Below are 14,422 nucleotides of genomic sequence, written 5' to 3' on the forward strand. Positions count from 1 at the left end.
TAGAATATAAATGTAATTACAAATCCACAGAATTCCTTTGTCTATCTTCCTTTCCTAGCTGGGAAAGCTATCAAAAAGGTCATGTCTCAGTTGATTTTTTTTTTTTTTTTTTGCTTTTCAAATAGGTTTTTATTTATATGCTGCTATTTATACAGGTTGACAAAGCACTTTACAAATATTATCTCATTTGATCCTTATAACAATCCTGGGAGGAAGGTGCTTTTCTTGTCATCTCCACGTTACATTTGAGGAAACTGAGACAGGCGGTAGTTGAGTGAAATCTCTACAGCTAGATTTGAACTCAGGTCTTCCTGACTCCAGGCTCAGCGCTCTGTGCACTATGGTGCCACCTAGCTGCAAGCTGAAGATCTCTCTTAAGATATACACATTTTGATATATATGAAGTCCTCTTTCTTCTTCTCCTTTGTATATAGAATGTTCTAAGGTAGCTTTACACGAACCATTCTATGATCCCATGAATTAAAAGTCTTTATCAGAGGGACCAATTCCAGGAGGAAGAATTGGGAAGGCATGTGAGGCTTCCTGACTTCATAGTCATGCCAGCTGCTACCATCTGCAGCTTGGAGGCTCTTTGGAAGATAGAAAACTTCCCACATCCTCCTTCCAAAGCAAGGAGTCAACATCAACCCACTCTTTGGCAGGTTGTCTTTTGTTTTTTTTTTTTAAGTCATTATTTATTTATTTAATATTTTTAGTTTTCAGCATTAATTTTCAGAAGAATTTGAATTACAAATTTTCTCCCCATTTCTACCCTCCCCCCACTCCAAGATGGCATATATTCTGATTGCCCCATTCCCCAGTCAGCCCTCCCTTCAGTCACCCCACTCCCCACCATCCCCTTTTCCCTTACTTTCTCATAGGGCAAGACAGATTTCTATGCCCCATTGCCTGTATATCTTATTTCCTAGTTGCACAGGAAAACTTTTTTTAAACATCTTCTTTTAAAACTTTGAGTTCCAAATTCTCTCCCCTCTTCCCTCCCCACCCACCCTTCCTAAGAAGGCAAACAATTCAACATAGGCAAAATGTGTATCATTACGCAAAACCCTTCCATAATACTCATGTTGTAAAAGATTAACTATATTTTGCTCCTTTCTAACCTATCCCCCTTTATCTAATTTTCTCCCTTGACCCTGTCCCTTTCCAAGTGTTTGCTTTTGATTACCTCCTCCCCCTATCTGCCCTCCCTTCTATCATCCCCCCTTTTTATCTTCTTCCCCCTTCTTTCCTGTGGGGTAAGATACCCAATTGAGTGTGTATGTTATTCCCTCCTCAGGTCAAATTCGATGAGAGCAAGATTCACTCATTCCCCCTCACCTGCCTCCTCTTCCCTCCCAACAGAACTTTTTCTTGCCACTTTTATGTGAGATAATTTACCCCATTCTATCTCTCCCTTTGTCCCTCTCTCAATATATTCCTCTCTCATCCCTTAATTTGATTTTATTTTTTTAGATATCATCCCTTCATATTCAACTCACTCTGGGCCCTCTGTCTATACATACATACATACATACATACATACATATATATATATATATATATATATATATATATATATATATATATATATTCCCCTCAGCTACCCTAATATTGAGGTCTCATGAATTATACACATCATCTTTCCATGTAGGAATGTAAACAAAACAGTTCAACTTTAGTAAGTCCCTTGTGATTTCTCTTTCTTGTTTACCTTTTCATGCTTCTCTTGATTCTTGTGTTTCAAAGTCAAATTTTCTATTCAGCTCTGATCTTTGCACTGAGAAAGCTTGAAAGTCCTCTATTTTGTTGAAAATCCATTATTTTGCCTTGGAGCATGATACTCACTTTTGCTGGGTAGGTGATTCTTGGTTTTAATCCTAGCTCCATTGACCTCCAGAATATTATATTCCAAGCCCTTCAATCCCTTAACATAGAAGCTGCTAGATCTTGTGTTATTTTAATTGTTTTTCCATAATACTCAAACTGTTTCTTTCTGGCTGCTTGCAGAATTTTCTCCTTGATCTGGGAGCTCTGGAATTTGGCAACAATGTTCCTAGAGTTTTCTTTTTGGGATTTTTTGAGGAGGCGATTGGTGGATTCTTTCAATTTCTATTTTACCCTCTGGCTCTAGAATATCAGGGCAGTTCTCCTTGATCATTTCTTGAAAGATGGTATCTAGGCTCTTTTTTGATCATGGCTTTCAGGTAGTCCAATAATTTTTAAATTATCTCTCTTGGATCTATTTTCCAGGTCAGTGGTTTTTCCAATGAGATATTTCACATTGTCTTCCATTTTTTCATTCCTTTGGTTCTGTTTTATAATATCCTGATTTCTCATAAAGTCACTAGCTTCCACTTGCTCCAATCTAATTTTTAAAGTAGTATTTTCTTCAGTGGTCTTTTGGACCTCCTTTTCCATTTGGCTAATTCTGCCTTTCAAGGCATTCTCCTCCTCATTGGCTTTTTGGAGCTCTTTTGCTATTTGAGTTAGTCTATTTTTTAAGGTGTTATTTTCTTCAGTATTTTTTTTGGGTCTCCTTTAGCAAGTCATTGACTTGTTTTTCATGGTTTTCTCGCATCCTTCTCATTTCTCTTCCCAATTTTTCCTCTACTTCTCTAACTTGCTTTTCCAAATACTCCTTTCACTCTGTCCCCACAGCTTTACCCACTAACCTTCTCTGTTGTATTTAGTGTTTAGTGTTTGTGGGTTTAGTCTGGTAACTGCCACAGCTCACTGATTCAGGGTGCTAGGGCCTGTTTCACCCGGCTCCGGGTCTGGTTGGTGCGGGCACAGTCCATGGTGGGCTCTGCTCTGCTCCGCTCCCAGCTCCGTGCGTGATAGAACTTACCCAGCGACCATCCAGGCTGTTCTGGGCTGGAGCCCTGCTTCCCTCTGCTATTTCATAAGTTCTGCAGTTCTAGAATTTGTTCTGAGCCATTTTTTATGGGTGTTTGGAGGGTCCTGGGGGAGAGCCCTAGGCAAGTCCCTGCTTTCCAGCCACCATCTTGGCTCCACACCTCAGTTGATTTCACTAAAGCTCTAGTCTTGGAGTCAGAAAAGAGGAGATCAAATCTTGCCTGTAAAATGTATTGTGTGAGTGTAGGAGAGTCCCTAAATCTCCCTGTACCATATTTCTTTATTTCTAAATTGGGAAGAACAATATTACACCTTATGAAGCTATTCAATTATTAGATCATAAATTTAGAGCAATAAGGGACATCAGAGATCACCTAATAAAACCCCAACATTTTATAGATGAGGAAACTGAGGCTTGAAAAGGGAAAGTGAATTACACAGGCAGTAAGTAGCATACTTTGTATAATTTAAAGTGCTAAAGGAACATGGCCTGACTCCCAACCTGGATGAGGGAGGGGCATCCCAAGTAGGGAGCATGCAGGCTGCAGACAGTGACTATAGATCAGTGGAATGGAGAGGATGCTGACACAATGCAGTGTGTCTGTAGGAGGGGCAGAATTGGTGCCAGGTTATTAGAAAAGGGAGACATTCATTCCTTCTCTGAAAAGAAACATGGATGATTGCAGACTTTCTTGGGGACCAACTCCAGACATGTACAGAGAAAGAGACAGACTTTGCAATCTGTAGACATGTTGAGAAAGCTGGTTACTCTAAATATCCCTGATTTCCAGGCTGTCTCCATGAAATTTCTGGGACTTTCCCCTTGAGTGAGATTAGGGCCTTTCCCTTGGGTGAACTGAGATCTCATCTTGCTCTCATTTTAAAAGCTCATATATTCTGCATATTTTCTGGCATATATGCATAATTTCTCCCATTTCTGTTTGCTGTTTGGATAAATAATTGTACTTGCTATTCACTGTTTGTGATGGGTTTTTGTTTAACTAGAGTTTGGTGAGGAGCTAAGCCTGCAGATGCAAGCTTGAGCTAACCCTTTCCCACTGAGAGCAACCTGGAAAGTGGCTTTTTATATTGAATCTCTTGTACTTTACTCTTAGACAAACAGTATTCAGGGAGCAGACTGATGTAATTCTAGTCTGGTAGGCTGGATAAAAGAACACCCAGACTGCTGGTACCCTGGGGCTTGCCTGTCTCCTTCCTCCTCCTTTCCTTGTCCCCAGCTGTCCATTTTCCTCCTCTCCTCAGGGGAAGTCCAGACCTCAGATCAAATCTATCAATGCCTTCTACAAGCCCTATTTAGACCACTCGTGTAGTACTTATGTTATATGAATATATACATACACATTTTAGAAATAGGAATTATTGTTTGTCATTCATCTAGGGGAATCCTTTGCCCACGAACTCCACGAAGCTCCCCTGAGTAATAGTTGAGCCTGTAATTTATAAGGTAACTTAGGCTTCCACAGTATGAAAGGCTACATAGCAGTATGAAGTATGAATCCCATTAGACACATTACAGGAGGAAAAGAGAAGAAACCAAAGTACCTCTTTTCAGCGGAAAATCAAAGCATGTAAAGTCACCTTTTTTCCTGGACTTTCGAGCGTGTGGTTTTAAAGGAATTTGTTCACCAAATGGCTTTGAACTGTCTACCTAAAAGTAAAGCAATGATATGAAACAAAATTTAGTATTCCATGAAAATTTGACATGATGCCAGTAGCAGAGAATGTGCTAGGAAATCTTGTTCTTCCAAGATAAGCCTGACACACACTTGTCATTTACCCAACTTGAAAACTAAGGCTTCTGCTTTTTCCCTTGTTCATTCGTATAAAAATTCACAGCAGAAAAGAAACAAGTCAAGTAAAAGAGACATTCTGGAGACTGCAATTTCCCAGGCAACTCTTCCTTGTACTTGTAAATGTCATTTTCACAATAACAACTGGTTAAACTCCTAGGAGAGATCTGCAGCATCCTTCAGGGAATAGTGGAAAGGCTATAAAAGGGGTTGGAGGGGATACAGGTAGGTGAGTTTCAATGCCTATATGCTAGTGATGATTGGTTTTTCTGCCAAAGGATGAAGAATCCTAATCTTCATCTAGGGAGTCAAATGTGGTCCTTTTTAGGCCCATATTCTCTTCACATAGAACCCTTTTTTTCCTTCTACATGAAGCTAAGACTCTCAGCCCAGACATGGAGAAGTATTACCACAGTATGTGTACAGCTGGATAGCCCCAACCTCTTCTAGCACCAGAACTTTTTTAACCTTTTTGCCTGTTTTCTTTATTGTCTTTCTCTCCACCCAAAGTCCTGTAGGCTAAAGAGGAGAAGGTTGCAAAGCAACTGAGGCATTTTTACTACATTAAAGGACATATAGTCCTACTGTGATGACTTGTCATAGAGTGGAGATAACCCTTGATTAACAAAAGCTATGCCAGAGGAGTATAAACTATGAAAGGTTAATCCATGCTAGAAAAGCTCCAAGCATATTCCCAGTGAAAGGTTGAGTCTGTTGTCCAAGGATCAACCTAGCCAAGTATGAAAGGCTCACAACCAGTAGGTTGGACATCAGGCGATGGCCACAGCAGCCACAAACAAATCAAAATACAATACAGTCCCTGGTCCTGTACCTTCTATTTTTGCAATCTTGGTGATGATGTGGCAGAAAGGGCATCAAGGGGTACAAAGAATCACATAGTTTTTAGACATCTATAAATAATAACTATAGTTATTCTGATGAATGAGAGCTTTGTACAATGAATAACAAATCTGACATAGTATTAGAAGAACTAAACCACAGTATTATCAATATTATGATAACAGGAAAAAGACAAAAAGAAGTTGCAGCTAAATAGAAGGATGACTCAAGTTCTCCTTAGAGAAGCAAACAAAAGAGTTCATCTTTTTCATGTACCCAAAGGCAATTTAAAAAAAACCTAGTTTAATGAGATGCTTCAATCGGTCAATCAGGCAGTCAATAAACATTTATCAAGTATCTATTATGTGTCAGACTCTGAGCAATGAGGCTACAAAAAGAGGCAAAAGACGGTCCCTGCCTTCCAGGAGTTCACAATCTAACAGGGGAGACAAGCAGCAAATAAATATGTACAAACAAGCAATATACAGGTTAAGTAGGAAATAACTAAGAGCGCAAAGGCACTAGAATTAAGAGAAGTTGGGAAAGGCTTCCTTCACAAGATAAAGGAAGACAGGGAAGGCATTAGGCAGAAATGAGGAAGAAGGGCATCTCAGGTATCGGGGACAATCAGAGAAAATGCCTGGACCCAAGAGATGAAGTGTCTTGTTTGTGAAACAGCAAAGAGACCAGTATCACTGTATTGAAGAGCACATAGTGAGAAGGAAGGTGTAAGAAGACTAGCAAAGTAGGACAGGACAAAGTTATGAAGGGCTTTGTACTTGAAACTAGCGTCAATAGGGTGCCACTGGAGTTTATTGAATTATCTTACTTGGTCATCTTCTCTTACAGTGTTCATGATAAACATAAACAAAAAGATCATCATGAAGAAAATTGCAATTCCAGTGCCCAGCACAGTGCCTAGCACAGAGCAAGCATTTAATGTTTATGAATTGACTAATTGATCTACATCAACATATGTCACCAAGAATGAAGAGGAAGGGAAATTTAATCAATCAACCTATATATAATCATAAGCACCCTCTATGTGCCAAGCATTGGGATACAAGTTCAAAGATTGAAACAATCCCTACTTCCAATGAGCTTACATTCTAATGAAGATAAAGAACAGTACGTATACCAAAAATAGATAGCATAAATATAAAGTGAATAAATACAGAACTTGACAAGATCCTCCAAAACAAGTCAACACACACCTAGTAACTTCAAAATGGAAGGTACAGGGAAGAATGTATAAATATATTTTGGAAAATTGGTCTCAGTTTTAGAGGAAATAAAAGTAGCAAAAGCTTGTGTAGACTACACTAAATACTGCTAAATATCATGAATACTCTCTTCCAGACTCAAGTTGGAAGGTGCTGGACACGATGCAGAACAGTATATCCAGAAATGAAATTGACTATCAGCAGATTAGAAAATGACTGGGTACTAGTACAGAAATCAGCTGGAGTTGATCCAACTTTGAAAGCACTGAGAGAATATTTTTACAAGATAATCTAGGAGAATGTATCCAAAAAAAACTGGAAGGAAATCATACATGGCATTATCACCCTAAAAAAGGAATCAAGGGGACATTAATTACTACTGACTCCTATGGGTACTTTCTCAACTGTATACATTTTTGTAGGAATCATCTACACATGTATGGAAGTATATAACTTTGGAGAAAATATGAGAGGTAAACAGATAGACTTTTGTAAAATAATTTTTATCAGGCCATACAATTCAATCATACAATTGATTGAAAGGCATAAAAAATATATAATTCCATTGTGTTTACTATTTGTTGGGTGCAATAAGAGAAAGAAAAGAAAAGAATTTGATTCAATAGAACAAAATGTGATTTTAAAGGCTCTCCTTCAAGGAATCACTCATATGTATGTCAAAATCAAAAAAGATTTCTTCTTAAAAGCAATTATAGAGATAACTTTATTCAACAACGCACCTATTATTAATGTCAAGCAAGCCATAAAACAGAGAGATGTATGCCTGTCAAAGGTTTTTTGACATTTTCTGGGAAGATGTCCTCCTCCAGGGTCCAAATAGAAAATACATTTTCTACATATTTTGAAGCAGCCATTTCTTTCTCCACCTCATTTTACAGATGAGGAAACTGAGGCAAACAGGGCTAACTTGCCCAGGGTCACACAGCTGATAAATTTCTGAAGCCAGATTTGAACTCAGGAAGAGTCTTCCTAACTCCAGGCCCAGCACTCTATCCACTAAGCCACCTAACTGTGTATATGTATGCATATAGCAATTCACACACATACATTTTAAATATATACATACATATATATACATACATATATACATACATATATAAATACATTATCATCTGCATTATATTGGCTTGGTCTGACCATAAGCGATTATTTCTTTATTCATTTCTGTCTTTATTACCATAAAGATTATTTTGTACTTGTATTCATATAGTTCCTGTGTATGCCTTTGTAGATATACTCCCAAGTATAATATATGTTCTGTAGTTAGGGATCTCATGTGTCCCTTTCAGACCTAGACAAATATAACAAAAATATATAGAAGAAAGAAGTTAGGGACTTGAATAGAATTTAGAAAGGTCAGATATAAAGGATCTCTGGTGATTAAATATATAGGAATAAAAAGGAATATATATACATACATATATAAATGCTACATATAATATTATAAATGTAGATATATACATATATTTCTCAAGAGATGCAAAGCATTTTTACAAAATTGATTATATGTTAAGGTATAAAAACTTCATAAACAGAATATACATACATACATATATAAATGCTACATATAATATTATAAATGTAGATATAGACATATATTTCTCAGAGATGCAAAGCATTTTTACAAAATTGATTATATGTTAAGGTATAAAAACTTCATAAACAGAATATACATACATACATATATAAATGCTACATATAATATTATAAATGTAGATATATACATATATTTCTCAGAGATGCAAAGCATTTTTACAAAATTGATTATATGTTAAGGTATAAAAACTTCATAAACAGAATTTTAAAAGCAAAAATATTAAACACATCTTTTACTGATCAGAAGGCTATAATCAATAAAGGACATTTGAAGAAAGAATCCAAATTTAAATGTAAATTAAATAATTGAATCCTAAAGAAGTGGTGGGTCAATGAACATAGAAACAACAGAGAAGATCATTTTCAAAAAAATGAAAACAATGAGACAACATACCAAAATTTTTGGGATACAGTCAAAGCAGTATTGTGGTACATGAATGTAATGAGATATTACTATGCTGTAAGAAATGATAAATGTGATAACTACAGAGAAGCATGGAAAGATCTACATGAAATGGTGTAAATGAAATAAGCAGAAACAAGCATTACAATACTACAGCAAATGGAAAGAAACACACACATAAACACATAATCAAAAGTGAATGTTGCAAAATTTCAAAGAATGAGAATAACTTCAAAAATAAAAATATAAGAAGACACCCCTATGCCTCCTTCTACAAAAATAGGAGGTTCACAAGTGTGGCACATTGTACATAATTTCAGACATTTTCAATGTATTGCTGATTTTTTTTCCTCTTCCTTTTTTTATTTTTTTTTGGGGGCTTTTAAAAAATATTGTTATTTGGGGTAGCTTTCTGGGAGGGATAGAGGAAGAAATCTGATGGAGAATCGATGATATTTTTTTTTAAATTAAATACCAGGTCCTTTTTAAACATTTTTTTAAAAAAAAAACTATAAAATTAGCTGAAAGAATTTGAGTGACTAAATTAACCCAGTACTTTTTGACAAACTGAATTCATTCTGTAGCTAAGTAGAAATGGATTCAAGATGTTATGATTATGCCCAATCCATTATTTCCTTGCTTTCAGGGCTTAGCTCAGCAATTGCTACTGAGCAACCACTTGAAGGGAGCTCCCTTCGAAACTGGCAGTTTCCATTTAAAATTAAACATTCCCTCTAGCCCATGAATAATCTATTTCTGTCTACTTGTCACGGTCTCCTGTCAACCTTCTGAATATTCTGGAAAACAAAGAGTTACCACTTAGAAACTCAATACCCAGATAACTGATTCTCAAAGAATCAGAACAAAATAAGATACATATAATAATAACAATTCACATTAACATGACATTTACGTTTTAGAAAATGTTTTTCTTAGGCAGCACATGGCATAGTAGATAGAGTATGAGTCAGAAGACCTCATGTTTTTCCTCTGCTCCTTGGTAGCTGTTTCATCATGGGCAAGATGTTAACCTAAGACTCAGTTTCCTAATCTATAAGATGGCATAAGAATACTTGTTAAATTTGTTTCAAATGAAGAGTCAGACATAACTGAAAAGGACCAAACAACAAAAAACAACAAAACTTCAAATGAGGTCATATATGTAACATGCCATGAAAATGTGAAAAGTTCCACAGATTATTAGTAGTCTTATTATGCAGTATATTATCATCCATTTTACAGACAAGAAAACTGAGGTTCACAGAGATCACAAAACTTAGCTGTTGTTGTTTGAGGAAATAACAGCTATACTTAATGCTGAAATTATATTTATCGTAATGTAATATTACATTGATTGATCACAAGGTACTTCAGGATTTTGCAGGGCTTCAGGGTCATTGTCACTGTAAGGTAGTTTGCTATCACTGAGATTTTTCTTTTTTGTTGTTGTTTTTCATTCACAGACCACAGCATGAGAACTCCCAACTATTTACCGTATTTCCCCATGTATAAGATGCACTCTTTTCTGAAAAATTTGGGGTCTAAAAACTGGGTGCATCTTATACAGTGGTTGTAGATTTTTTTTTAACCTGCATTTCCCGCTTTTTGGCGCTTGTCTTTGCACTCACTGTTTCGCATTTGTTACTGGTATATTAGGTTACGTTTTGCCACGTTCTGCCCAGAGATGGCTCAGAAAAGATTTTCGTACAATGCTGAATTCAAGTTAAAAGTGATCCAGTTTGCAAAAGTGAATGGAAATCGTGCTGCTGAAAGTATGTTTGGTCCTCCTCCAACTGAGAAAACAATCTGAGACTGGCCACAGGAAGAAGAAACCCTACTGAAAACGCCACAGCAGAAGAAGGCCATGAGAGGCAAGTCAGCAAAATGGCCTGATTTAGAGAGGGAATTGAAGATGTGGATTGAAAAGCAAAGGGCAATTGGAATTCCTGTGTCCACAAAGATGGCTCAGCATGAGGCACGAAGAATTGCTGATGAAAAAGAAGTTACTGATTTCAAAGGACAACACAATTGATGCTTCAGGTTCATGAAAAAGAATGGACTAAAGCACTCGTACATGCACCAGACTTGCCCAAAAGATGCCTGAAAGCTATGAGCAGATGAACAAAATTTGAGTTCAATAACTTTACGTAATACTTTTTTTTCAAATTTCAGGCCCCCAAAATTAAGATGTATCTTATACATGAGGAAACATGGTATATATACTAGTCTGGTGTATTTAGGATCCTAAAAATAACTTGTAGAATGTAAGTTTTGTGACTTGATAATTAAAGAGATGTCCCTCCTCTAGAAAGGCTGGGGAAGGGGGAGGGGAGGAAGGGAGAAAAGTCAGGTGTAAGAATTATGTGTCGCTTGGTTTCACTTATTTTTATTTGTTACAAGGAAGTAAGTGTTCTGTGAAGGGTGATAATGTGAAATTACTATGTTTAAAAACAAGAGGCAACAATAAAATTCCTCCACTGATACAAACCAGCAACCCATTTAAAACTTGCAATTTCAGAGTGTTGAGGTTGAGGGACTTGCCTGGGGTCCCACAACCAGGAAATACTAGAGCTCTAACTTGAACCTAGGTCTTCCTGACTTCAAGCCTATCTCTCCATCCACAAGCTCATGTGGCCTCTTGCCTTGCACGTAGTTTGGGCTTAATAAATGTTTATTTAACCAAATTGAAAACTATGGGTGAAGATCACTGAATGCTCTACAGAACTGGCCTCATTGTTTTCTGGAAAGGGTGTCAAGAATAGATCATAAAGGCTCTGCTATTTATAACCTGAGTGACCTCTGACAGATCACTTTGCCCATCTCAGTTTCCTGATCTATAAAAACAAATGCTCAGGTCCCTCTCAGCATTAAAGGTTATGCCTGCTCCTGAGCAGCACAGGGGACACAGAAATAACCCCATTCAGCTTACAATGCATGACTTTGTCAATGTGGGGACTCCCTCCACCATGGCCGACTGTAACCACTTTTATGACTTTCGACTGAAAAAAGTCAAGGGCCTCATGAAGAGCCTTTCTAATGGGCAAATTACAATGCCACACCTTTACTATCCCCATGCTACAAGTAGGAATAAAACTTCAATGGAAATCAAGTGTGCCTGCTATGTGATACCTTAGGACAGGGGTGGGGAACCTGCAGCTTCCAGGCCACCTGTGGCCTTCTAGGTCCTGAAATGTGGCCCTTTGACTGAATCCAAACTAACCTGTGAAGTTTGAATTCAGTCAAAGGGCTGCACTTGGGGACCAAGAGGGCCACATGTGGCTTCAAGGCCACAGGTTTCCCACTTTTGCCCTAGGAGAAAAGTGAAAAACTCAATGATACATCTAAAAATTTCGCTCCTATGATAACAAATATCCAAATGTTTGCATAAAGACATGGATGGATATACTATACAATTTCAGGCCTCTCTTTAATTCCCCCTGTTTATATATGTATTCATTTATTTATTTTTGCAATAAGATTCCCTCTCCAACCCACCTCCTCACTGTTCCCACTTTATTCCAAAGGTCTGTGAAGAGTGGTATTAAGGCTTACATGTCTAACTACAAATGGAGGTTTGGCTTCTTGAGAGGGTTTGAAACCACGAGATCCAGAGTTCACCCGTGTTGGCCGCTCCTCCTGGCAAAGGCGCCGGATCATGTGTGGTGATGGAGAACGAGACCTTAAGCTTTTGCTAAGATTCTCACAAGTACTCTCCTTCGTCGTGGTTCTTAAGTCATGTAGATGAGGACTGAGCACTGGTTTAAAACATGAAGCAGAACCAGGCGTCGATTGTCGCAATCTTTTTTCCTGTAAAAAAAAAAATTACTGTAAAAGAAGGATAAAGAGAAGATAGGATTGAAACCCACAATCTTATTAGTTTAGGAGCTGAGAGGAGGCTCACCTTTTCTACTTAGCACATTCATCTGAAGTCAGATTTGAATCCTGATTATTTCCTGTTACTACCTATGTGACTTCTCTCTAATCTTTAGTTTACTCATCTATACATGACTTCATATTTGTGATGGGTTTTGTATTTCTTGCCTTCTCAATGCACAGGGGAGGGGTTAGAAGAGAGGAAAGAATCTGGAACTGAAAATAACATAAAATTGAATTTTTTTAAATAATAAAAATAAAATGGGTGGAAGGAAAAGGTCAGGTTAGATAACCCCTAAAATTTCTTAACCCACTAAATCCTATTATTCTATGAACATCTAAGGGAGTATTTTTTAACCCAATTCTTGTTTTCTAAGGACAATTTTGTTCAAATTCTAATATCACCAGTATTTGTAATATAACAATTATAACTCACATTTACAAAGTGTCCCAAAAGTCTTCTTGCAATTTTAACTTATTAAACCTTAAAACTGCGAGAAGACTTTTGGGACACCTTGTACATACAGCTTCCTCACAACAAGCTGAGCCCTCCTGCAACTCAAAATTCCCAAGCTCAAGATCCATCATCTTCAGCCTCCCCCATAGCAGGGGTTGCAGTCATATACCACAAGGTCAGCCTCAGAGAAACAGATAAAATATGACAAATATAAGAACAGGACCTGTGATTTTGCTGGTATTGTAACTCTTGGGTAAGGAAACCCTTACTACCAATGTATGTTAGCCCCTTCTTGGCAATGTATAGTCTTAATGAATTGTAGAGCATTAGAAGGTTAAATGGCTTGCCCTGGGTCACAGAATCAGCATGTATGTGTCAAATTTCAACTCAGCTCTTCCTGGCCAATTCTCTAGCCACCACACCACACTGGCCTCTAAGGAAGGTGACAATATCATAGTATATTACATGTAGCCCCATAAAAGCTAATGAAGTAGTTCCAAGAATATAAGAATATTTCAGATGAATAATAAAAAAATTAGACATCAATAAAAGGGACAGAAATTAGAACTTTCAAGGAAGAAATCCGTAAGTCTAACAAAACAGTAGAAAATTCGGAACAACTGAGACACTCTCCAAAACAGGGCTGTAATACAAAAATGCAGGTACAGAAGGAAAATTAAATAAGATTTTGAAATGTAGTATCATTGTTGTCAGGCTTTTAAACATTCTGGTATCATTTTTCTTATTTCATCTTTAGGCCAAACATGGCTTAATAGATTGTTTTTCAGTTTTCATTTGATTTTAAAACTTTTGTGATTTTAATTCTATTTCATTATGGTCTGACAAGATAGCCTGTATACTTTTTGTTTTTAAAAAATTCATGTAGGACTTCTCTGCAGCTGATTATAATTTTTTGTGTTTATTAACCAATTCTTCCATTTAATTCTGTCCAAATATTTTAATTCTATTTTACTAAATTAGCAAATTAGACCTGTGATTCCTTTATTGTTAATCTTTTTATTTGATTTATTTGATTTTATTTGATTTTTATTTTATTTGATTTATTTATTTATTATTTATAATCTGATAATGAAGCATTGAAGTCTCCTATTACAATTACACTTTTGTCAATTCCTTCTTTTATTTATCTTTTATTAATTTAATTGTCAAATTGTTTGGTACATACGAAATGTAATTTGTTACATATCTGCACATTACATATTTTCTTTTCACTATTATGTGATGCCCTTGCCTGTCTTTTAATGTTTGCTGGTTTGGATTCTACCTTATCAAATATCCTTTCTGCCACTCATCCATTTCTTAATTGTAGGTAAATAATATG

At 36.7% G+C, this 14,422-nt stretch overlaps 1 protein-coding gene across 1 annotated transcript in view; it reads right to left on the minus strand.

Annotated features, from left to right (window-relative positions):
- Positions 1-14,422, minus strand: part of SPATA6L (spermatogenesis associated 6 like) — an 84,252-nt gene that overhangs the window by 16,253 nt on the left and 53,577 nt on the right. The window contains exons 7-8 of the mRNA XM_036739414.1: positions 12,303-12,557; positions 4,420-4,525 (exon numbers count right to left, since the gene is read on the minus strand). Coding sequence (XP_036595309.1) covers positions 4,420-4,525; positions 12,303-12,557 — 361 coding nt within the window. The remainder of the gene's footprint in view (positions 1-4,419; positions 4,526-12,302; positions 12,558-14,422) is intronic.

The sequence above is a fragment of the Trichosurus vulpecula genome, chromosome 9, assembly GCF_011100635.1.
Source record: "Trichosurus vulpecula isolate mTriVul1 chromosome 9, mTriVul1.pri, whole genome shotgun sequence".
NCBI lineage: Eukaryota > Metazoa > Chordata > Mammalia > Diprotodontia > Phalangeridae > Trichosurus > Trichosurus vulpecula.